Source organism: Sabethes cyaneus, chromosome 2 (assembly GCF_943734655.1).
Source record: "Sabethes cyaneus chromosome 2, idSabCyanKW18_F2, whole genome shotgun sequence".
Taxonomy (NCBI): domain Eukaryota; kingdom Metazoa; phylum Arthropoda; class Insecta; order Diptera; family Culicidae; genus Sabethes; species Sabethes cyaneus.
Genome location: NC_071354.1, coordinates 230,206,196 through 230,232,896, shown reverse-complemented (window position 1 = coordinate 230,232,896; position 26,701 = coordinate 230,206,196). Strand labels below are relative to the sequence as shown.

At 39.6% G+C, this 26,701-nt stretch overlaps 1 protein-coding gene across 1 annotated transcript; it reads right to left on the bottom strand.

Moving 5' to 3' along the window:
• Window positions 1–315: 315 nt before the first annotated feature.
• LOC128734977 (uncharacterized) lies at window positions 316–25,163 on the bottom strand. The gene is made up of 4 exons (XM_053829399.1): window positions 24,488–25,163; window positions 10,294–10,478; window positions 9,767–10,231; window positions 316–1,409 (listed from the first exon to the last, which is right to left on the bottom strand). The coding sequence occupies exons 1-4, from the start codon at window positions 24,600–24,602 to the stop codon at window positions 1,104–1,106; spliced, it is 1,071 nt and encodes a 356-aa protein (XP_053685374.1). The 5' UTR covers window positions 24,603–25,163; the 3' UTR covers window positions 316–1,103.
• Window positions 25,164–26,701: the final 1,538 nt, after the last annotated feature.

Here is a 26,701-nt window from a genome sequence, read left to right as displayed (position 1 = left end):
ACTTGCAGCACGATAACGGAAACGCTGCGCTTCGGATGTTCTCATCAAGCTTAGGCCGGCTAGATGGATATGAATGGATGATGGAGACACCAATGGCGTGACCAAACCCCAACAAACGGTAGGACACGAAAGTCATAAACGTGATCTCACCGTTACTTACAGAATGTTATAGTGGCTCAAGAATTTTGACAGTTTTGCAAATGAAAGAAGTGGTGGTTTTTGACACTGAATGCTAATCAGGCGGTTAGGCACATAACCTACGACTCGGTGCAAATAGTATCTTATTTCGAGTTCAACTAAAACGTTCGGTTTGTATCCAATAGTGATGCATTTATTACTATTATTATTTTGCTTAACATTTAATTACAATGCTCGATTAAGTCACATGATCATACAAATTTTCCACGTTACACATACAATTGTTAGTTGTTTCTTTTTTCTTCTTCAATATTTGGTATCAATGCTTGTACACTTATTGCAACATGTTACATAAACTATTTTCCACTGCAGGCTGGATGGCCTTTCGCTCCTTTTGCCACACTGCTGGCTGCTGCCGGTGTCAGTCGAACTTGATGTTTTGAGGTTGACATCGGTTTTATTCCCGCAGCAATCATAAGCATGGGTGGGAGTGGCATGATGGGAGTGAAGCCAGAGAAAATAAAACAAAAACGCAGGGTCCCAAATCGATTCACATGCTCGACGAAGGCTAACCCCGTTGACCCGTGCTGCTGGGTGTGAGCAATTGTTAATAATAGTTTATATTTTTATTGTACACCAATCGGCGCAAATGGCTGGTTGATGGGTGGATGGTGGAAGTGTATCGATTTATGATATTATTTTTCGCATGACATTTTTCTCCGCCACTGGAGTATAGCGTGTGGCAATGCCTGAAAATGCCATCTCTTTCGGTTGTTATTTTCCTGTGGTGACAATCGCGAAACATGCATCCCATACTCCTAGCATGCTCGATTGCCAATGTTCTATTGCTGCATAATCACTTTTATTAACATTATTATTTTTATTATTATGTGTTTGGTTCAGTCACGCGGGTTGGCCAAAGTGTCTTACTTGTACAAATGAGAGTAATGTTTGGCTGCAGTTTTTCAGAGTATTTTCATTTTGCTTATAGTCTTATCATGGGTGCAAAGCAGCATCCGACTGCGGGAGGGAGTGGATCGGCGGCTCATCCTTGACGAGGAGCCACCGCTGATTGGCACCAGTTTACCGTCCCGCTGGAGCATCGTAGCCAAATATTTGCCAACAATTGCTAGGATTGGATGGATTCCTTTGGGTTTTGGGGGTTCTGAGCTTGTCACTGGTATTAACGCCATGCAGGATGTCGTTCTCGTTGGCGGTGGTTTGGTGGTGTTCGTTCCAAAGGTGCTGGAGGGTTGCTCATCGAGGAATATCTGTCGGAAGAGAGGAAGGAGTAAGAAGTTGTTAGAATTTAGCGAAGAAAGACAGGTGCATTGCGACCAACGACGACGTCGACGGTGACAATAGCGGGCCGGGCGCGATGTCACGTTTTAATTAAAACTGGAAATTGCCATGTCAAAGTACTATTAATTAAGAAACCGCTGTTCTACATACGGACGGCATCGGCATTTGCAACTGGTAGCTCTGAGCTCTGTTTAAAATGCTTCGGCGGAACGAAACGGATACGGAAAATTCACGGAAGGCCATCAATTTCGAGCCTCGCCGTGCCAGCCAGCGGGAGAGCGAGGCGAAGCACGAAGAATGCGATTCCAAATGTCACTTTCGTGCGATTCTTTCGCGAATGGTATCACGTGTTACAACTTAGTCCGGATTAATTTATTTCTACGGCAAGATGCATTATGAATAAAAGATGTAGAAAAGCAGCAGAATGGTATTTGTTTTCCCTCTTCCCCAAGGAAGAGGGGGTTGGCTTGTAACTTTTGCTTTCTGTGCGATTGTATGGCCTACCTACTAGAAAATGTATGGCTTGGTGCATTCTTATGAAGGACAGGGGGGTCAAAGTTTCCTAGGTTTGAAATCTATTTTCTTGTTAAAAAGCCAAGGAATTTATGCTTTAAACTACTCAGTAAAATTTGCTTTGTAACACGCATATTTCAGTTCAAGTTTTAAGAAAAATGTAGTTCAAAAGTTATGAGTTTTTAAAGAAACAGCAGATTTTAGGGCATAATTTAAATTATCTTTCTTTCAGTGTATTTTTTCTGTAAATACACTTAATTTCTTGCAACTTTACGTTTGCCCTTATTGTGATCAAATGAATAGTTTTCAAGTTATGATTAGTGTTCGCCATCGGAATGAAAATGGAAGTCCGGATAAAAATCGAAACGAACTTTCGAGGCCGGTACCGGATTTCGTACCGGTCCGATTTGGTTCTGTTTCGGTTCCGGTCCGACCCCGGCCCAAAAGACCGAAATTGTCCGGATGCAAAATTTATCAGTTTTAAAAAAGTAGGTAAATGTCAAAGTTTCGAATGTGCGTACCTGAATCTGTAACTTTCAAAGTATAAACTTCTTCTCCCTCCTTTACGGGTCTCCGGCTCCTTGAAACCGATCATTTAAAAAATTGAAAAATGCGACAAGATTGACTGGTGCTTGGCAGATTACCCATCACGAAATGAAAGTATATTAAAAATTTTCTAAGAGTTCGAGTATAGTTTTTCCGACATTCATGCAGAACTCTCCACCGTCATGGAAAATTTTGTAAAAAACTTGTTACAACTGATATTTTTCCTGAATTGTTGAGGAAATTTTACTGCCTTTTCATAAAAAAAATTGTTCTGCAATACTTCTTTTAAAAGTAAAACTTTTTAAATAATTGATGTCTGAGAAAATCGGAAAACTTCTTTCAAAGGTTTTGCGGAAAACTTGATTTTTTAAATATTGTTTTTTTATAAGCATATCCTATGCTCGTAAACAAAATTTCATGAAATTCTGAGACTCTTCGATCCAAACCAATAGATAATTTTGAAAAATCCAATCCAATGAGACTATTGTAGATATCTTTCAAATGGAACAATAAGAGTGTAGAGTGAAAATCAGTTACAGTTACCAGCCATTGCCGAGAGAATTAAGTCCAATACATTACTTTTAAAGTGAGCTCTTTGAAACCAAATTATGAGCGATCAAAACGCTTCAGCCAATGCTGAGAAGCATTTGGTTTCAAATGGAATAGACACACAGATATACAGATATTTGCTAATTTTCCAAAACTAATTCGATCGGCCAAATTTGTTTGAGAGCCTTAAACAAAAAGCAGATTATTGTAGCGAAATTATGGCCTTTTCATAATACTGAGGTAGTCTAAAGAAATTAGCATTAAAAATTAAAAAGCAAGTCCTGGTCATGTTTTACTGCCAAAATGTTCCGGACTTTGCCGGACTTTCAAAGGAATACCCGGTCCAGTCTGGTTCCGGAACACTTCGTTCCGGTTCCGATCCGGTAAAAAATCGGACAAAGGAACTGGGGAATAATCTAGACGGGGAAATCCCAATGTCGCCAGATATCTTTCATTTTTCGACTAACTCTTAACTGCTTGACTAGGTGGTATGAAATTGAGAAGGCAAATGAGAAAGCTACAAACATAGCTTTTCCAGCCCGAGCTCCTACCTAGCGCCTCCACGCGGCCATACCCGGTAATACTCTACTGAGTAGCTAAGCTAGGAGGTGCGATGCTGCGTGGTTCTCGGCAGCCTGATCTCAAAATTCCGATTTTTGGCATACGGCTGAACCACACGGCTTTGGTAGCAGGTAAGCCTAATATGTTATTTTAATTATTTGTTTCGGTTTAGCTCATCAAGCCCCTCCTACTGTACAATGAAAACATTGACCGGAACAAGTTTAAATAATGAACATGGATATCCGAAGGAATTAGGAATTATTGGATATTAGATGCACTGATGGTAACTCAAATGACGAAATAATATTTCATTCGTAGGATTGCTGGTGAGATTGTTCTATTTTTGCCCATATATACTATATATATTTTATTATTGAACAAAACTTCCTCATGATCCTTATTGTTTGCCTTATCCTACTAACACGATATCCTCTGTTATCCTCTAACATCTATGAAGGTAGGATGGGTTTCCTGCACTTTCAAAAGTAGATGCTACACCAACATTCCTACCCACTTCCCTTACGGTTGTTCGGACGTAGCCAGGTTTATAATGCGAATATATAGCCATCTACGATGTGTGCAACCCCATATGCTAATGCTAAACTCTTAACTGCTTGACAAGGAAATTTCTCTGGCATAGCTTAAATGTGTCCAACTAGCTAATTTGCCCATTTTTAGTAGCTAAGCTCAACAAGTACTGTCCCTGACGACGACAATTGACGACAATTGTAAAAGAACTACCGTTTCAAAAAATATTTTTTTATATGTCTGACCTCATTTCAAGGTCAAGACTAAAACACGAGGTTGGTCTATAGCATTGCTTTATTGAGCAATTGATAGATAATAACTAATTTTACAAATACTCTAACACCTTTTTCAAATTCTGCTTGGCTCAGATGCAGTAATCAAAAGAGCAAAATCGAACGGAAAGGAGTGTGCCAAGCCTGATCCCATCAGTGGACCGGTTAACTGTAACTGAAATTGTACATTCAACCGTATCCCCAGTGCTCAGATCGTACAAGAAGCATCAGACTACCAACGAGTAGGAAGGTAGCAGTAGAAAACACCACACTACTGAACCCGGAGATGGTCCAAGATGGTAGTTAAGCCATTCAATCAAACATTTTGATTCAGGGTGTGACGAAAAAAAGTGAAAACTTCGGTTTGTTTTTGCAAAATAAAATGACATGTTATGGATTACACTTGGTACCAAGTCCGGGAGGCACCGAACCGAAATGACAAACAAAATACGACGGTGGCGCGAAAGTTCGTACAAAGAAGCTGTACAAGAAGTAGCTCACAAAACTGTTCGGCATTGTCCGTAGACACCGTCCAAAGACGTCGAATTTTGATTTTAGGTTTTTTTTCTAAATTTCAAAATGTAGAATAAGGAGGGGTAAAAGTGCGATTCAATGATTTATCAGTGCAGATTCAGGGCAAATTGACTGTATTGGCATGGATGGGTGACTACTTCGACAACTTGAAGCTTCAAAATACCATATTCTGCGCAGTTAAGACATTTTTATGATTCTTCCGCTAATCTAAGTATTCTAGATTTAAATTAACAACGTGGATAGCCTCAACGTGTAGTGCTACAATCTATAATATCTTGTAAAAAATAGGGGAATTATAAGTCGACCAGCAATTGAGTATATTTTTCGTTTTGTAAACTTATCCACGGTGCCTAATTCTGCGCACTTTCTTGCCCATGTTCCTAATTCTGCGCATGTTTGCTCCTAATTCTGCGCGCCCAAAAAGTGAAAATAAATACTCCTGCCATGCTGTTTATGTCTTTATACGCTGAAAGCACACCAAAAAATCCGGCATTAGCCATTACCATAATTAAATCCATGGTCAGGCCTTCTTGTGCTATCCATGTGGCAAAGGAATATTGTTATCATTTTGATTGCTTCATTTTAAATATTTTATTCTCGATAACGTGAAGGGCGAATTGATTCGGGTTTTCTGCATACTGAACATTACACTATAGACTAATACTAAAAATTGTGCTTTCTTATAGAAACCACTACCCCACTCTCTGACAGCTCCACGAGGTTGGACATAAAAAAAGACATGGTTTCATGAATTGGCACTCGTAAGTTTGGACCCCGAGACACAGCACAGGATTCCAATTTCAATTCTACTATTCTACTTCATTTTTCATGCCTCTATACCTCAGCCATTTGGGTGAGGTTACTTATTCTTTCGCGATTTCTTCGTAGGATACATTACTGCGTAGAATTTGGAACATGAATAAAAAATCTGTGCCTAAATCTGCGCATTATTGCATCGCATTTTTCTAAGGAAGGTAATGCATGCAATCACTCTTTTTGTCTAAAACATGACTAAAACTAATTATGCTTTCTAATTATGTTGGGTAATTTGATCATTGCAAAGAATTTCGATCGCAAATTTGTTAATTTTCGAGACGGACAATCTTAGCGTTGGTGCTAACGACGATGTTTTCTGCCATATAAAATACTTTCAGTTTCACGTTAAATTATTTCGCTCTCAAATATTATGGACCGTTTGTCAATAATGGCGTAATATTCAACAGACATTTATAAAAAAATAACGCAATGATCATAGTTATGCACAATGTTAAAAAATACTTATATAAAGAAAAATGCGCAGAATTAGGAGCTGCGCAGAATTAGGAGCGGTCACGGAATATTTCGATTTTAAATCTTTTGATGAAACCCCGTCAAGCGCATAGCGGGGCAAAAGTGCGACTCATAGACGAGGCAAAAGTGCGATTTACGAACGAGGCAAAAATGCATAAGTAATTATGTGCAGTTTTTGGTACTATATTACAGATACTAGAAATGGAAGATCTGCTACAGTACACCAGCGGAAAATAAAAAAGGTGCAAATTGAGACTAATTCTTTCTGAAACTGATCGCAGACCATAATATCTTCATATGGTTTTGTTAGCTACTGCTGTGCCAATTTCATGGATTCAAGCTTCGCACTTTTACCCGTTGCACTTTTGCCCCGCTTGTCAAGCCAAAGTGGTTGAGGGACAAAAGAACAGTGCTGACAAGAGGGAAGAAACATCCAATTGAGGAAAAAGGGTCATTGTGGAAATTCCCGTTGCGATAACAAATGTGCAAGGCCCGGAATAAAATCGGACACTCAGCTAATTTTTTGAATAAAATTCTAATGAAAACATCGTCACGCATATTTTGCGTATCGACCAGCATCATAATCATTATTCCCGATCGTTACATCGTTGATAAACAGCAAAAACAGCAAAGGTCCCAAAATGATCCCTTAAGGTACCTCGGGACCGTTGTGAAACGATCTCGATCGAGAAGAACCAACTTCAACGGCAATTCTTCGCTTACGAAGATGAGATCAGGGAATCAAAATATCATTGTTCATCAAACCAGCTATTCTCTGTCTATAAAACAAACATACATAGCAACCAGAATGTATCACGATAACAAAATAATACGACAAAGGAATGTCCCCCTTCACACCAGCAAGCCGGACAACTTTCGATGAGAATATTGTTGTTGTTGTTGGTGATACAGGTATACAATAAAATATTTCTTTGTCGCCAGTTGGCTGGTTAAAGACAATGTTTTACCAGCAACTTGAACTAAAGGGACAAACAGCAAAAACCTTAAGACAAAAAAACAAGACTAGCTTGCTTTGATCTAAAGTCTGGCGTAAAAAAGTTACCAACGTTACCTTGGCAACTACCAAACACTGCCACTGCCGACACAGTGTGACATGATTAGGATTACTTTTGTTACGTACAATACGTATTACATGCAGCAGTGTGTCTTTTTCGCAGACAACAACATGGTTGTCATGAAACATCTGTATTCATGATAAACAGCTACGATAACTTGTCTTTGTCCTAACTTCCATGCGGAAAATACCCGAAACAGGAGAAGGATTATGAGCAATGGTTAGGCTGTGAAGCCAGGAGCAAGTTCTGAAGGTAGTTGGTGAGCTCAAAAACGGTAGCATGCTAGACGCAATTCACTGGATAATTGTCAGAATTTGGGCAGAAGACCAAATACCGTGGTTGGAAGGCCTCATTTGCTCTATTTTCAAAAAAGGACATCGCCTCGGGTGTCAGTACTACCGGCAGGTATAATATTGCTCAATTCTGCCTAGCAAGTGCTCTGCTGTATTCTGTTTTGTAGACCGTGACCATTGGCGAAATCCTTTGTCGGCGTCAGTTTTTGTGTCAGTATATGTCGTTCCACAACGGATGAGATATTTACTTTGCTTTAGTTTCTAAAGAAGTTCCGAGAGTATAATTTGCAGATTCATTTCTGCTTGTAACTTTAAGGTGACGTTCGATTCAGTCAACCGAAATGAGCTGTGGCAGGTAATGCTAGCCCCATATAGCCCTAGCTGTGCTGGCGGCCGGCCAAATGGAAATAAATAAAAAAGGTAATGCTAGAACATGGTTTTCCGACGAAACTGATTAAGCTGACTCGTGCGACGCTGAATGAGTCAAAATCATGCATCAGAATAACGGATGAGACTTAAGCCGCTTTCGTCATGTTGGATAGAAGTAAGGGGATCCACTTTCTAACCTGCTGCTCAACATTGCCTTGGAAAGTGTAATACGAAGGGCAAACAAGGAAAGGATTATCAACACGAAATCATACATGCTTCTTGGTTCTGCAGATGACGTCGAGATCATCGGAATCAATCGTAGAGCAGTGGAAACGAAGAACATGTTTGCTAGCAGGGAATGCGGCAATCCAATTGGTGTTGGTGCCGAAGTGGAGCTGGATGGAGAGCTATATGAAGTAGTTGAAGAATTCATATACCTTGGTAAGCTCATGAGATGTCACAACGATGTAAGCCGCGAAGTAAAACTACGAATTGCAGTCACAAATCGAACTTTCTATCGATTACATAGCCAGCTGAAGTTCCGTGGTTTGTAAATTCGCACAATACTGGGGGCCCTTCAGGGGGATACAAGGGGTTGATCGACAGGATACGATGAAGGAAGTACTATGTGACAGTCTGCGATGTGTTGGGACGTGGTCAGAATTCCCATCGACAGAGTATCCAAAACTATTTTCAGCAGAGAACCAGGAAGAGGTGGTAGACTTCGGGGTAGACCCCGCACCGAATGGATGTGCGCTGGCGAGGACGCTGCACGTTCAGTTGGAGTTCGAGAGGATTGGAGAACGGCAGGATCGATAACAGACCGTCGCCACTATAAGTAGTAAATAAGTGAGCAAATAACGTTCCTCTTTGCCCAAGCTGAGAAATCCGCAGATCATTGAAAATATTCAGAAAAAATTCTATTTATTTGTACACTACTAGAACTAAATAGAAGTTTCTCCTAACTTTTGCATTAGATAAAGTCTGAGACAATTCTGCAAAAAGTAGTCACTTCTACATGATCTACAACTCCAAAATGAACCATCATACTCGACTCTAAATAGGTATCATCGTAGTTGCATGGCAAAACATTCTGTGACAGTCTTTACTAGCAAGAATAGTTTAACAGTTTTGGAGTTTACCAGAATGTCGATGAAGGAGAGAAGTTTGTTCATCACTGGTACAAACAGTAACGGACCTAAGGGACTTCCTTGTGTCAGACAGGGAGAATGGCTGAGAAAAGGCCTGAATTTTCACATGGCGTGTTCTACATGTTAAAGATGAGTTTGACCAGTCTAGCAGCAAAGCACTTATAGCGAAATCATAAACTGCATCCAGCATGCTACCGATTTTTATTGCATCAACAGCTAGGTTATTTCCTTTCATTTCTTGGAAGCGCTGTATTATATTTAATATTCTTCTCTATGCATACTCTACGAATACAGATCGGTAATTTAATGTTCAGTAGAATATATTTCGAGCGAAATAAGTCCACTCTGACGTAAATGGTTTACTCACGAGGTTTATTATGATGACCATAAAAGAAAAATATTGAATCTTTCAAATTAATCTCATTGAACAGTAAATCGCTCATTATTATCATAGGTATTATTTACGAAACAGGTTTAGAAGCATTGTGCTTAGTCTAATTAATTCTCAGATAATGGACTGAGTCTGTACCGTACGAGCTTTGAAGCTCCAAGTATAAACATATCGGTTCAATATTACATGAGCAAAAAATATCCCCCTCGCTATCAGCAACCTTACTTGTATGTACTAGGTTGTTATGACTTACCCTCATCATAACGTATCCGATGTAGGCGAGGGATGCAACGAGAAATATCAGCCCGGGTGGAGTCCTGACGGACACGTTAAGCAAATAGGCGAGCGCTGATAGCTGTGCAAAACAGCCCAGCACGCAGCCGTACACCAGCAGGCCTAGGGGAACCGACCGGGATGTGGCCGCGGGATCGGAAGGACGCGAATTTCTCAGCAACTGCTCGCGCAGTTCTGCGGTGGACGGTCTCAATGCACGGGGTCTATCTTCTTTGCAATCGAAAAATTGCTCCTCCGTGGCATCGCTCTCCGCTGGGGTTGCATCCTCCGTTTGAATCGCCGAATCTACTGTCCGTGGAAGGTTTGGTTTCGTTGCTGCCGCCGCGGCCGCGGCTGCCACCACCAGCACCGCATCCTTGTCGCACTCTCCGCCAGTCGTCTTATCGGAAGATACGATCGTGGACAGTGTCAACTTGAGAATTAACTGCAATGGAAAAAAAAACAGTTGAGATATGAGAAATGCATCAACCGGATGATTTATTATACCTTGATGGTGCTAAATTTTCCATCCTCGCCGGAAAGGATGCTCAGCGGCCGGCCAACCAGCCGGTCGAAAGGCGCTAGGAACAGAAAGCACAAAATTCTGTACGTGACCGACTGGATGACGCCACGTGTCGTGACGATAAGCGATTCGAAGACCGACTTGAGAGCTTCCTTGTTTGACTTGAAACCTAAATGCGCCAAATGACGACACGGAGAAATGAAACGAAAAAAAAGGTGAAATAAGTTTATATAAAATCGTGCAAATTGTTTGTTTATATTGAACTGTCGACATCTGAGGGAAAATGTTGCCGTTCGCTGGATTTGACGCCGCTGGCTGCTGGCGCTGGCTGGCTGGATGAGCGATTCGACCTACACTTTGCCAATCGTGGTACGTACGTCGATAAGGTTCCGGCCTCTAGGTGACTTCTATGCACGCGAGACCGATTGCCAATATAGCGCAGTGTGCAATGTTGCAAGTTGCAAGTGCCAGCGCTCAGCCCAGCCCAGCAGCGGTGCGGTGTTTTCACCGGCGAGCGTCATCGCAAATTTGGAAATAAAAAAATAAAATAAATAAATATTACACCATTCCGGTACGTGATACGTGGCGGCGATGTAGACAGACGTAAAGAATAAAATAACAAAATAAAAAAAACGACAAACGAATTGATTTTGCCCAAGTGGAAAAATGACTGCAGGCACTCGATTTAAAGAAGATGTTCAATCCAATCGATGCCACCAGCAGTATGGTACACGGTTTATGGATTAGGTGTACGTTTTGTCGAGCAATTGGGCAGAAGCTGAACAATGTCATTGCGCTGTTGTTTGGCTTGAGAATATGATTAAACTGCCACCGAAAAAGAATGAGTTTTAAAAAGCAAAATAATGTTCAATTGAACATTGTTTAGCGAGCACGCATAACGATTCACAAACATTTGTCCATGTATTTTTTTTAGAATCAATTCTGGTTCCAAAAATTTAAAAACCAGGTCAAAAGGCAATAGATTTTATTGAAAGTTTCGCGTTTTTTCTTACATCATAGAAAATTTCGAAAATTGCCAAGAAACACAACTTTAGCGACGGTTATTATTATTATTATGCCACCTGTTTGCCAAGAAAGCATTTTGCCAAAAGTCACCGTTTGCTGAAAATGAAGCCAAACAGTTGTCGATTCGCTTTATTGGTGACTCGTGCCAAGTACAAGATAATATCGTGAAAGTACTGCGCGTGACATCAATGACCATTTTAGGTGTTTGAAAGCAGTGGGATTAATTTTAAAAATTGAGTGCCACATACACTGAAGTCAATTGGTGGCTTTTTTGTTTGAATACATTGAGACGCTAAGCGGAACAAATCCGTATGTAGAGCCCGGTCGATCAAAGATATTGACGACAAGGGCGAATATTATAGATTTTTTTGAGTGTCTTAGTAGAGTTCCCGAACCAACAAGGGAGGAGAGTGTTCCAAAATATTTTAGTACAACATATACAAAGGCGAATATAGAAGAATCTAACGCTAGGTTCTGCATTTGATGACTTCAAGAGGAACTTTTCGAATATAAGATGCTGAAATTAGGTAAAATCATTACGGGATAGCTCAACCGTTCAGCGAGAATCGGCAAAAGAACACTCAGAATTTTGTAACTGGCCAAGTGTTCTTTATTTTCCATCATGACAATGCTCCGCCACATGCTTAACCCTTTGTCTGTACACTGGGGTCAATTTGACCCCAGGCCACTTTGAGAAGCTATAACTTTTTTGTTTTTCAATGAATTAATCTACTTCTTTCGTGACTAGGTGTGTGCACCGGAGATCTTTTATTATAAAAGTTATTTGATCGAAAAATATCGAAAACTTACGTTTTGCGACAAGTTTATTAAAAAACTTACGTTGTCTGTACATTGGGGTCAATTTGACCCCAAAATTCAAATTGCTGTATCTCAGTGAAAACTTGACGGATTTCTGATTTTTTAGATGTTTCAGAAAGGTAATTCAATGGACTAAATGATAAAATTATGAATGTTGACTTAGCAGGGGGGACCTTTTACAAGGAGGGGTTCTAGTAAAGAAAAGTCGGAAAAATCGGAATTTTTCAGATTTGCGTCGTTTATATCACGAAATCCTTACCACCTAGAGCAATGGTTCCTTCTACAAAAATATGCGCGTATACGAGATCTTCAAAGTTGCATGTAGCATTTTACAGGATTTGCTCGCTAGGTGGCGTTTATGCGAGAAAAATCAACTTTTTTTGTTTTAACTTTATGAATTCTACTCGTGTAAATCGTTCTTGCTCTCGGAAAATTTGAACAGATAGACAAGATTTGCAGTAAACATGATCTTGTGACAAATAAAACCTATAGTGTGGTTCAGAATTTTATCGCTAGGTGGCATTGGTGCTTCACTTGTTTTTATTTTTTACAGCAGGTTAGAATACTGACTAGATATAATTTTTTTTGTCTACGGCATAATTGTTCAAATAGTCGAGACCACTCTATTCTGAAAATTTTGGTACAAAATTCAGTCGTCAGGTGACGCTAGTGGTGTATTCATTTTCTTCCGGTACTATACTCAATTGTTGCGGATCGTTTTAACTTAAATTTTGCCTGAATCGGTACATTACTTAGCTATATAGTATTGCGAATAATTGTTACTAGTTTTATTTTGCGATATAATGTCGAAGGCGACTTGTCGCCTCTTGTCGAAACAATATGTTCATACACAATGAATAAATCAAAACAAAAAGAACTCTAGCGCCACCTCGTGAATAAATACTGTGCAAAATTGTCTATTATAGAATGACCTGACCAATCTTGCCGAAGACAAGAAACTTGCATGTCATCTATCTTGTTAAACCTCGAACAATATTAATAAAATGGTACACGTACACCACCTGGTGGGTGAATTCTGAGCCGTTCACCAAGTTTTTATCTACCACCGGACTATGTTTACTTCGTATCTTGTCTAAATAATCAACTTTAGCGTGAACAAGAGCGATTTACACGAGTAGGACCCAAAAAATTTACGACCAAAAACTATCGATTTTTCCGGACAAACGCCACCTAGCGAGCAAATCCTGTAAAATGTTACATGCAACTTTGAAGATCTCGTGTACGCGCATATTTTTGTAGAAGGAACCATTGCTCTAGGTGATAAGGATTTCGTGATATAAACGTCACAAACCTGAAAAAACCCGTTTTTTCGACTTTTCTTTACTAAAACCCCTCGTTGTAAAAGGTACCCCCTGCCAAGTCGACATTCATAATTTCATCATTTAGTCCATTGAATTACCTTTCTGAAACATCTAAAATTTCGGAAATCCGTCTAGTTTTCGCTGAGATATAGCAGTTTGAATTTTGGGGTCAAATTGACCCCAATGTACAGACAACGTAAGTATTTTTTTGTACAGACAGAAGGTTAAGGACCTACATTTTCAAGCAGGCGCTGTATGGTCAATGAGTTGACCACGATTCTGAGGAGGAAGAAGCGTCAGAAGGAGGACAGAGATCGTGAAGAGCTGGAACCATTCCGGGCTAATAAGACGCATAAATTCTATGAGACGATAATACACTCTATAATGAAGGACACACACCAAAGACCGATATGTATAAGGACGAGGAAACGTGATAACAGTGTTTCGATGAGCATCTCAACGGCGATGTAACAGAACAGAAGACCCAACCAGAATGCTGCATCAACGCAACCGTCAGCGTCAATTTGACAGTAAACCCATGGGAAAACTGTCAGAATAACGCTGACGGACGCATTGACGCAACATTCTGTTAAGTTAAGTAGTTTTTCAGCTACTGTAGGATTTGGGTAGGTAAGCTGTTTAAACATTGTTTGAAAGTTTAAATGTAAATGTCTACAATCCTGTATTTGATTCCAACGGAATGCTTTCTTAATCGCATATTCTAGGCGGGCAGCGCAGTTAAGTTTGTTTTATCCAGAATTATTTCGAGCAGTTGGAATTCATCCTGATTCTTGACATTAATCAGTGTAAGGTGAGTAATAGTACGTTTTCTCCACCTAGTGAATGCTAACAACTGTTTTGTCATCTGACGATAATTTCTGCGTCGACGGCCTAAGCAATAGTCTTATAACTAACCTGCGGTATCTTGTGAAGGAATGCGTCGACCACCACTGTCCAAAGCAAGGGGGAGAGAACTTCTTGTGGACATCCTTTGGTCATCGAAATCGTGACCGGCGTTTCTCCCAATGATTCCGTGATTTCTCTGCTTTCGATTGCTTGAATCGTGACTTGAATCTAGCTTATTGTAGTGAGATCGATACCGTTTTGAAAGATAGCTGTAATATTTGGAACGAAGGACATGTAATCGAAAGCTCCTTCAATATCAATCAAAGCACAAAGTCCCGTCTCGAGATATTTGAGTGATTTCTCAATTAACGTCACTGCACAGTGCAGTGCAGTTTTCGAAGATCGACCGTTTTGGCTTACCAACAGAGAGCTTTTTAAAAATCAGTTGCAGATATCTGTGATTTTCTCCATCAACTTAAGAAACGTTGATGTCAGACTTATTGGTCTTAAAGCCTTACGCATGGTTTTCTCTTTCTTATCTTCCTTAGGTATGAACACAATCTCTACTTTCCATTAATTTCATCGAGGCCTAATTTCATCGATTTTTCGAGGAGGAGTGGATGGAAGGGTTGGTTTGTCCCGTCTACAAAACGAGCGATCAAATAGCTTGCTGCCCAAGGAACAAAACGACAGTACTTAAACGAGTAGGTGTGGAATAAGAGTTGTGTGGTAGCATCCGGTGTTAAGCAATTTGCTGAAGTACCTGACGTCATACCCATAATGTTTTCTCGCTTCTAATCAACATCTATACGTTAAAAGAAAAAAAATTCCAAATGAAATTCAGCTATTTATATTTATTCACGACAGCTAGAAGTTCGAAATCAAACACTGATGAAGCCTGCAAGTCGTAGGCGAAATACGTCACAATAATTTGGAAAAAGTTTTCTTTTATTTAATTTCAATGTTTCGTATTCTACTAAGACGCTCCAAAAAACTTCAGCCAACCTTTACGTTGTTATGTAAGTGTGGAATAAGAGTCGAACAAACCATGAAAATGCATGTCGAATAGATGTTGTGCAAACGTATTAGCTAAGAACAATTGTGGAATAAAAGTGGAATAAGAATGGAATAAGCATTGCGCAACCGTATCAGCAGCATTACTGAGAGGAAGTGTGGAATAATAGTGGAGTAAGTGTGGAGTAAGGGTGAAATAAGTTTGGGATAAAAGTTGCGCAAACGTACCTGAAGCATTGCTGCGAGAAAGTGTGCAATAAAAGTGGAATAAGTATGGAATGAATGATGCAAAAAGTATCAGCAGCATCGCTGAGAGCAAATGTCGAATAAAAGTGGAATGATTATTACGCAAATGAATCAGCAACATTGCTGAAATTTTGGTGAAAGAGCGGAATGAATGTTGCGCAAACGTTGCTTAGAGGAAGTGTGCAATAAGAGTCGTATAATCGCCGTAAAAAAGTGTCAGCAGCATCACTAAGAGCAGGTGTGGAATAAAAGGTGCTTGATGGCGACCAATAACACCAATCACTTGAATGAAACTTTATGCTTTACACTTTATACTTTAAATTTATATTAGGCCCGCCTTATCTTACATCATGCCGACGACATTGTGACGAACTTGCATCAACACTAAACAATAGGTGATCTAGTTTTCACAGTTTGTAGAACAGAAGTGCGCGGAACTATTGGTTAGCAACCATCGACGTTGTTTATACATTCAACAGTTTCCGCTTTGAAAATTTCGGTGATCGTCAAGGGTAACCCAGCGGGGGTGAAAAACAAATTTGAAAATCAGAAAACCTCTCTTGACTAACCTTGGTTGTATAATAGCTAATTAAGCGTTTATTACCAGGTAATTAGTTATACAACGGTTGCATAAGCTACTATTTAACAAAAATGTTTGTTGGGTGGTCTAGAACCTTTTTTCGTGCGCATTAGAGTTTTGAGCGCGAAAACTTGGTTTTAGGTTGATGGAACTATTGGAAGAGTTTCTTAAAATTAAAAGTTCTATCGTCTAGCGGAGTTCAAATTTTGATCAATCTCCCTAAAAGTGTAATAAAAAAATTATTTTTCTTCTATTTTAGCTGTTTTTGTAGTTGTAGTATAACTTTTTCATGTTTTACAAAGTAGTACAAATAGTAAAAATACACAACGTTGATGAATATAGTATGCCTCTATCTTTGCTTGTTTAGGCACTATGGAACTTTTATTATAATTTATTCGTATAATTCATCGGACAATTTGGGTCTAAATAAATACTTAAAAGTTACTTAATTGTTAGTATTTACATTGTCAAGTGCACGAATTCGTTGGCGGTAAATGCGGGATGGTTCGTCAAAATTAAAAAGGTCAGCAAAGTAGTTGAATTGTCTGATCATGGAAGCGATGGGAGAGTTGGCAGCATATTGCGTTGAATAGGAGTAGAATCATTCTGGGTCGTAAAACTCTTGAAGGTGCGTAGAGTCCGATTTGCGATAGGATGTCCGGTGCATCATATTCGCCAGTTAAAAGTTTGCAGACAAACAAAGATTGCGAAACCTGTCTACGTCGACTTAGCGTGCTTAAACCCAACAGACGACAGCGGTCTTCGTACGGTGTTGAGTTTTGCTGATCCCTCCACGGAAGATGACGAAGTGCATATCGAACAAATTTTCACTGTACGTTTTCCAGTCTGGCGGACCGGACAGACTCGTACGGGTTCCAAACGATGCTCGCAAATTCCAGCGTTGACCGTACAATAGAGCAATAGAGAGCTTTGAAGCAGATCGGGTCATTGAATTCACCAGCAATCTTAAATGTGAACCCAAGACTACGATTGGACTTGTCAACGATGGCAGAAATGTGGGACTTCATGGTGAGTTTCTCGTCAAGTAATACTCCAAGATCCTTCACCTGTTCTACCCTATTCAATTTAGATCAGGAAATTTCGTAATCGAACTCTATTGCGCTTCTAGTGCGATGGAAACTGATGACGCAATATTTCTCTACACTCAGTAACAATTGATTCCTTACGCACCAGTCACTAAACCAGTCCAGAAGCTTCTGCAACATTTTGCAGTCCTCGATTCTTCTGACTTCAAGATAGATTTTCAGATCATCAGCGAAGAAAAGCCTTCCTCCTTCATTGAGTAGTAACGTTGCATCATCTATGGAGATACAGAATAGCAATGATTCCAAATTGCTACCCTGTGGCACACCAGAACCATTTGTAAACACGGCAGACTGGCAGTTGCCAAGTTGTACGAAGAGTTGCCTATCCGTAAGGTAAGTTTCCAAGCATCTGCACAATTTTGTGGTACACCCAAGTTTCTCCAACTGGCTTAAAAGAATAGTATGATTAACGGTATCAAAAGCGGCCTTCAAATCAGTATAAACTGTATCCACTTGCGCTTTGGCGCTCATACTATTTATGCAGAACGATGTGAACTTCACCAAATTCGTTTCTACAGATCGCTCGGGAAAGAATCTATGTTGTAGTGTACTTATATAATGAAAGCAGACTGCAAATAACGTGTCTTTCATAACAATCTCGAATATTTTAGATTCAGCACACAAAGTGGTTATTCCTCTGTAATTTACACAATGCATTTGTCTCCCCTTTTATAGATCGGAAACAAGCAGGAATTTTTCCAAGAAGTCGGAAAGTATTGCTACTGCAGCGACAAATTAAACATGCGGGTCAATGGAGATATCAGGTAATCGGAGCATTGTTTTAAAATAGCTGTAGGAATTATACCAGGTCCAGGCGAAAAAGACGACTTGGCGGTTTTAATAGCGGATGAGACAGAGTGCTCACTTATCGTAAAAATATCCATGCTTAGTGTATCCAATGGAACATCGCTTAGAGCTTGCTGGATTTGCGTATCACTGATCGTAATAGTATTGAGTATTGAAGTATCGTGAGGCGTTTTAGCGGATGCTCAATTAAGATGTACCGTGGACGGGAGTCCAGTTTCTTTGCGCTTCGTGAACCAGTGATGGTAAAAACTCAAAATCTCAAAACTAATCAAAAATCAAAATCAGCTGTGAATCATGTCAGCTTGATCCTATGCAGAAAAAAAACACGCGTGAGTTTTTCTGTTTTCACAGCAAGAAGTACAAAGCTCGCACATATTTCTTCCCGCTTGATCACATTCTGCTTTGCTTCAACTGCTACGCCAGTGATGCCAGATCTACGGATTTATTCGGTAGTTCTACGGATTTAGGAATTTTCTACGGACCTACGGATCAAGTGCTCAAATGTACGGATTTTTATAAACTTTACGGAAAAGATTGAAAGTTTCATTTAGTGACAAAAAGTACGAGTACGTTACATGCAATGAATAATACCCCGAAAAGCATAACTTTATTCCTTCTGAGAGAAAGAAGTGAAAAGAATACTTTTCTTTCATGAGAAGTGTATTAAAAATTGAAGATTTGCTTCATTACTGTTATGCTGTCAATAAAAACTAGCATTTTTCGCTTTGACGGCAGATATTTATAGTAATACTGATACTTTCCTGATTGGAGTACGGCTAAATATTGTCATGTCTATTTTTCCCACATTTAAGCAGTTCCATAATATGATTTCTGTGGTGCGATAGAACTTCAAAATCAAACGAATGAGGTTGTTCTGTTCAAGTAGATTATTCTATACGCATTAATATTTATATGCTCTTTTTACGCGACAAATAAAAACTCTTGGACATTTAATCCTTCAGAAAGCGATGAAAAGATGACTTAAATAAACAGAAAAGATAACGAAGAGACGGCAAAAGACAGCGGAATGTTGACGAAAATGTGAATGGAAGTCAATGAAACTGTGATGAAAAGATGACAAAAATACGATAAAAAGATGACAAGAAAACTGCAACAAAAAACACGACAAAAAATTGGAAAAAGACATTTAAAAACTGTTTAATAGTTTAACAGGCGATAAAATATGCAAAAAACTACGAAAAGATGGCGAATATACGTCATCAAGATGACGTTGAAAGAACAACAAAAAGACAAGAAAAATACTACAATTTTGTTGTCTTGGCAGACCATGGAAAGACAATAAAAATGCAAGAAATGAGAGAAATGACAATGAGATGATGAATACGGAGAAAAGGCAACAAAGAGATTGCAAAAAGATGAATACAGCATTCGTTCGCTAATTGCACGAATGAGGCGATGCGACTAGCGAATTTCGTTTTTTAATTGCACGATGGCTGCCAATATTTATTGTAAAACGTGATGCGTTATCACCGTAAAGAACTCTTCAGGGGCATTCACAAGTGCACTAGATTGTGGGAAAAACTTTTAAATCTTTACAAATGAACCAAAAGCCTAATGAATAGGTGTCCAATTCGTCAAAGTTTAGCAAAATTTGTATTAATTTGTTTGTAATATATCTACGTAATGCAGAGAGAGAGTTTTTATTCGGCAACGCTGCGTTTTTGTTTATAGCAACCACCTAGGAAACCACGTGTAGTTTGACAGTTGTTGTTTCTCAATTGCACTATCGTGCAACTAGCGGACGTGTAATTAAAAGACAGTGCGATTAGAGGACGTGCAATTAGCGCACGAGTGCTGTAATTGGTTCCGAAAAAAGCAGCGATAATATGACGAACAGACAATGCAAGGTGACGAAAAGACGATGAAACGACAGCAAATTATCGACGAATAGGCAGTGAAATGCCCGCGAAAAGATATGACAAAGAAGTGAAGGCAAGTAGGCGAAAATTCGAAAGACGACAAAAATACCGTTAAAAGACGCCAAAAACGTTACAAACAGCTACAAAACTAACGACCAACAAACATTAAAAGATAACAAAAAAACGAGGGGTCAACACGAAGTAGTGGTTAGCATTCACAACTCTTACGCCGAGGACTAGGGTTCAAATTCCAGTCGCACAGAAACCACGAATGACCCAAGCTGTTAAAGTGACTATAATCACATTGAAACAAACAAAAAACGACAAGAAGATGACAGGAACGGCGGAACAAGCAAAACAAAAAAAAAAACGAAAAATTAAAGACAAAATACAAAATAACCAAACGACGAAAAATGAAAGAATTCGGAGAAATAAAGGCAAAAGGCGAATGACGAAAGTCAAGATTATGCGTTCATGAATGATATAGAGGAAATATGAAATGTATCATGAACTCATTCGATTCAAAAAGTATTAATTTAGACTAATCTCAAGATTTTAGTCTTGACCTTGGAATGAGGTCATACATATATTAATATTTTTTTGAAACGATGGTTCTACAATTCATGAAGGGACGGTAGGGGAAAGAAATGAAAATTTTTTGGTGAAGGAGGGGGAAGAGCGGAAAGGAAGGGGGGGGGTATTGGTAGCTATGCTTGACAAGTAGTCATTTTGACTCCTACCTTTTGTCCAATGCTGGAAGGTGCATGAGTCGAACCAAGCTGTAATCTGAGATTATAACCGGATTCGAACCCACAACACCCTCCAGGGCATGTGGTTCGCTGGTACTTGTACCTTTGAACCATAGAGGCGCTGGACAAAAGGAGACCGCAAAATCCACTTCTCAAGAATAGCGACGCGCTAGGTTGGGTTATCGACACATATTGTGCCGCTTCCTACATCAATTGCAGATTACCACCGAGCGAGAAGTTTTAATAATAAGCGCTAATAATTCGATAGCTTTTTTTTCATGTGTGGACTCATTACTGCGCCCAGTATAGTTGATCTATTGTAATATCGCCCGGGTGTTTGCTGTATGACCTGCACTGCATTTCTTTTAGCTATAATCGCTATTGAATGAGCGATATGCTTATTAAGTTTTATGCGTGCTTGTGTGTATTGGGGTTTACCCTTCCTTCAAAGCTTGATCTACTTTACCCACATATTCCTCGCTGCCAGTAACTATCCCATATTATAGCCGTCCCTGGCGAGAACTCATTCGTACCTCTGACCAGTACACTTAACTATAGGAGGGACATTTGCACTGTTAAGAGGCGTCAGAGGGTAAATATAGAATTCAGCATGAAGGAAGGGTAAATGGAGGGGCCTGAGAATAAACCCATGCTAAAGTCACGACATCGAATGACTTGATTCTACTAAGATTCGAACCCACGACCACTCGCTTGTCAAAGCAGACTCGATAACCTTGCGGCTACGGAGCCCCCAAAGTTGTTACTTGATTTGCATTCTTTATGGTATAATTTTTAATCCATTTTTCTGTTATTTTTCCAGAAATACAGATTGCGTCATTTGTGTGTCACTTATATGTCAGTTTTGTATTCTTTGTGCATTGTATTTTTATACTATCTAGTCTAACGTTTCTTCCATGAACATCTAAATAGATTCCGTATATTCGCGTCATTGATTTTTTTTCGGCTCACAAAAGCGGTTTTTCACATTCTGGGTTTGAAATGGGGAAGGCAAATGAGGAGCGTCCAATATAGCTCTGGCCATCTCAAGCTCCTACCTAGCGCCTCCACGTGGACATACCTAATAATGCTCTATTGAGTAGCCAAGCTAGGAGGTGCGATGCTGGGTGGTTCCCGGCTGCCTGTTCTCAAAACCGCGGTTTTGGGCAGACGGCGGAGCCACACGGCCTAGCTAATAGGTAAGCCTAATAAGTTATTTTAATTATTTTTTTCGTTTCAGCTTATGAAGCATCTCGTGCTATATAGGAAAAACTTTGGCCAAAACGTGTTTTAATACTGCACATGGATACCAGAATGAAAAATTAACTTAACTATTAGAAGCACTTATGGAACCTCAAAGGACGCTACTCTATTCCATACGAAGGACTGCTGGTGAGATTGTTCTATTTTTACCATATATACAACATTTCATCTTAATATCGTATTATTAACAGTATTATTATTGATATCATAAATATGGAAGCACAGAACAGAAGTGGAAGTAGAAATCCAAACACGTACATGCTACTTTTTACAGATACCAGCGAACCTGGCTTCGCTTTCGCGCTTCACGCGGAAGTCACTTTTTTCCACGAAAACACACGAACGCATGTGAAAGCTGCTATGCGATTGGCAGCGAGCGTTCTGCTTATATTGCTGTTATTTGCTTCTATGCGAAAATCTCCCAAAGAAAAATAAAAACAAAAAAGACGCTGTTACCAGTTTTGATCACCGAATTGTTCGGACTTCAACTTCTGTTCTGTGGTGGAAGGCTGGATGATGGAGTGGATTGTCAACCTGAATCCTTAAGGTCTAAAGCAAATATGGCACGTCTCAATTCAAAACAAACAAATCATCACGTGGGTTAAAGTTGGTACAGCGAAATTGATTATTACATGGAAGGATCCTAATGCTGGAAGGCGACTCTTATAACCCTGGAATGCGCACAAGTGCCTCTGCCTGTGGGTCCGCCCAATCCCTTTTGGCCCTTCTGTAACAGCATTAGTGTGAAATTCATTTGATAATCAAATTTGGATCTACTGTAATTCTACCTACATACATTGGCAAGTCCTTGAAATGATGGTGGCTTTCCCCTACTACTACTACTACTACTACAAAAACGGTTTTTCAAATTCAAATTCTATTCGCGAAACTATTTTCACTTCTTTCTTTGCTTCTATCAGAACAGAATGAATATATTTTTGTTTAACTGTTTAATATCTGTTTAATTCTATATTTGGTTTAGGAGCTACGAAATTTTGAAATAAGCAATGTTCTAGAAAATCGAAAAATTTCCATTGCGGCTTTCTCGAATTTTTTAAATAAAGTGTTTGGGTTCGTATGTCCATAAGCAATGCCAGCAATATTGTATATTGTACAGTTCATGAGGTTTTAAAAAAGTGAGTCACCTGGCATATACATATTGGTCTGGCGTTTAGCTATTGAACAGAAAACTGTCATTTAATGAAGCATAGCAAATCCGTCAACCATTATGAATAATATTAAATTCTAAACAAAAGGTAAATCGCATGCCCCACTTTCCGCTCGCCGATGTTGAAAATTAATAATAATATTTTCACAAAAAATTGCTACTCAAATTATCTTATTTAGACTTCAATTCGGTTCAATCTAAATTTAATTTGAAATAAGACAAAACGAATAATCTTGAAAAAAAAAAATCTATCAAAAAATACGCACCAAGCAAACAACAACAGAAACGCAATTAATTCGTGCTTGATTGAAGTGCGGCTCCTAACGCAGGAGCTTCATTCAATTCAAGTACTCATAATCGCCTGTATTGATAGCACCTTTTTAACAATGCTTTAATAAATTATTTATAATGTCATAAGCAGCAGCAGCAGCAGCAGCACCAGTTATCGCAATAATGCCCAAGCTTTCCTGTAGGTAGGTACTCACAAATACCTACGACACTGAGTACTGGACGAAATTTCATATTCGTTTTGGTTTCTGCTTTATTATTCTGCTTTTAATTTAATTGTTTTAAAGAATAAATCACTGGCACTGCTCAAGGTGGACAGTTTTGAATAAAAGGTCGAATTTAAGTCAATTACTTTAACTAAAACTCATAAACTACAAAGTACAGTGATTAAATGCGATTAAAAAAATCAAGATGACTGAATCTAATTAACTTGCACTCTTCAAGCGTATTTCTCATCCATCAAAGAGTTGTTGATGTGCAGCAATCAACACTCCGGGACGTTTGCGGTTGATATCCTAGACCCACTGATGGATGCTACAAGCAAAAGGCGTATCATCATAGGTGATTCTCGTTGGCGTTTAAATAAATGCTAATAACCTGTCGCCCCCCTTTATGGAGCGGATCTGCGGAAAACGAGTACCTAGGTACGCATGTTGCTGTTGAACTAACGATTACCTTTTTATTAACAACCGGTTAGTTTTATCATCATCTAGCCACATGCACCACTGATAAAGCGCAATGTGTGCACTCGTAATTTTCCAATGCACTCGCGCGAAAGTGCAGACAGCAAAGAACATTCTTTGCTGCGAATTAAATATAGGAAGACCCCGTTCAATGTTGCCTTAACCGGCAAGTACAACACTGAGCAGCAACAGGTAAGTATAAGTAGTGTAATTAGAAATCAGTGAAAAAATCAATAGTCGAAGAAACCCTTCAATTGCCGGCCACTTTCTTCGAATGAGTCTCGAACTTTTGGGCCGATGTGACGTAGGGGGAAATCAGTTTTGAACAGAAATATCAATTCTGATTCAAAGTTTCAAAAATTAAAAAACTCTAACCGCACGTACCTTTCAGTCCCATGGAGGGGGCCAGCGAGCACAGCTTCTGGAACGAGTTGCTTCGCAGGAACATCTTGGACCGGCTTTCCAGCCGAATCTTGTTTTTCTCCATTATCGAAGACATTGTTTTCGCCGCAGGCTAAGGAAATCTTCCACACAGCAACTGTCAAACAATTAGCGAGTCAAAATTTGAGGGATCGCTCAGAATGCTCTTATCACTCAACACAAACACAAACTCACTGGGGAGCTGTTGCTGACTGGCGCTGGTTGGATCACTTGTTGTTCGATTATGTTCCGATCACTGATCACTGGATCTTCGACTGCAGACCGGAATATCTGAACTGCACGGATGCACCGATGGTGTAGATGTTTGTTCTAGCAATTGCGGATGGATAACGACTAAGTGAGCGCGAAGAACGCAATCGCACCGAGCATGGGCATGCTTCACTTTTGGCCTGGCAGCAATCAACCAACCGGCACTCACTGTGGCGAGCAGCCCTTTAATGGGGAACGTTCGGGAAACTAATTTGGCCTTTTATCGAATTGAAGCGAATCCCCATTGCAATCCGTGTGTGAGCGAGTGGCGTTGAAACAATCAAACGAAATTGATCCAGCTCAGACTATAAGTAGATGGAATCCACTTACTGGATGAGATGATCGAGTAGGAAGCACCTTTCCCTGACTGACGATGGCACAGCACTGACTTCGGCTGCAGTTGATTGCCTTGGAGATCGCTTACCACCGCACCGGTCGGCTTTCTGATTGACGGCAGCGATGGAAGAAGTGGAAGCAAAACAATCGTCAGCCCGGTCGGTAGAAATTGACTGATAACAGCATTTGTTTAGGGAAGAAAGAAGAACGACGATAGATTACGACACGATGCAGGCAGGCAGTGTATGTGTGAGTATGCTGCACTGGACAGGCAGCATTTCCGAAACTGTTGCACTAACTACTCACGTGGACACCGAACAACGTGCACATTGAACTGCATGTATTAAAGTTCTACTATCAAGGTTATCAGACCGTTCTAATGAGGAAGGAAAAGGACGGTTGTACTACGTCAAATCGTTCTACGGAATGACGCCGATTCGGAGGGGCGTTGTTCAAATCTTAAAATAACTAATGTGTATACTTTATGTCCGAGAGTATTGCCGTAACATAACATCTTAAACCGCGTCATAATTTGTAATAGTTCAAAAGTAACTGGAGACGACCTTAGAAGCAGTACAAGATCAAAACTGTAACTAAATGCCGAACTTTCTAAGAAATTAGTCCATTACTTTTCTTGGTCTTACATGATAGTAAACAAACAAACAAAACACAAAAACTCTTCAAGATGTGACGTGCCTGTTCAGAAGGAAACATCATTTCTACCTGAAAGTTTATGTTACCTGATTATTACCTAAATTCTAGTCTAAATAAACAAGTGCAGGAGAACCAAAAAATGGATTCCGAGAAACATGAAATTTGAAAATCGTGTTTTTTAGGAGCGGCAGAGTTTTATTATTGCGAGTTTGTTCCGCCCTGCACTGAAATACTGAAGGCCGCGCAGAATTGATACTTTACGGCTGCGTTTGCGTTAATCTGACAGTAGATCCACACAATTTGACAGATAATCTGTCAAATCTACGCAACAGCCACCATGAAGTACCAATTCTGCGCGGGCCTTTAGGTATGTGTGTAATCGTTTTTCATCCGTTTCTCGTGGTCGGATCGGTGCTTACATACTGAGTAACGTTTCGTATGGTAATTTGACATCGTTTGCTTTCGTGTCTCACTCGTTGCATTTTTTCGACAGTGGTTATTGTCGGATTTGTCCATTTTTTATAAGCACTACCAATTTTTTACTTTTCTTTTAACCTAAAACATAGCAGCGCTAATGCCTTTTTAAATTATTAACATATATTACCAACAGTTATTTTTGAAGGTCATTTTAAATTTATTCGGGCACACCGGAACTTGCTTGATTTGCCGAATCTGGTTGGCTACGAAGGAGTTTGTCGGAGAACGTGGTTTCCGACGACACTTGGTGGATTTGTGAGATTTTCGGACAAGTAACTAGAGACGTCTGCACGGGTTTAGTTTTAACTTGCGAATAATTATTTAATTTCAGCCTTTCTATTACATCGGTAAGGTGAGTGTCTGAGAGTGTTTGCGTTCTTCTATTTCCGTTTAACTGTCACGAATGAGTGTGGTGTGAAGGCGTATAAATTGTATTCGATC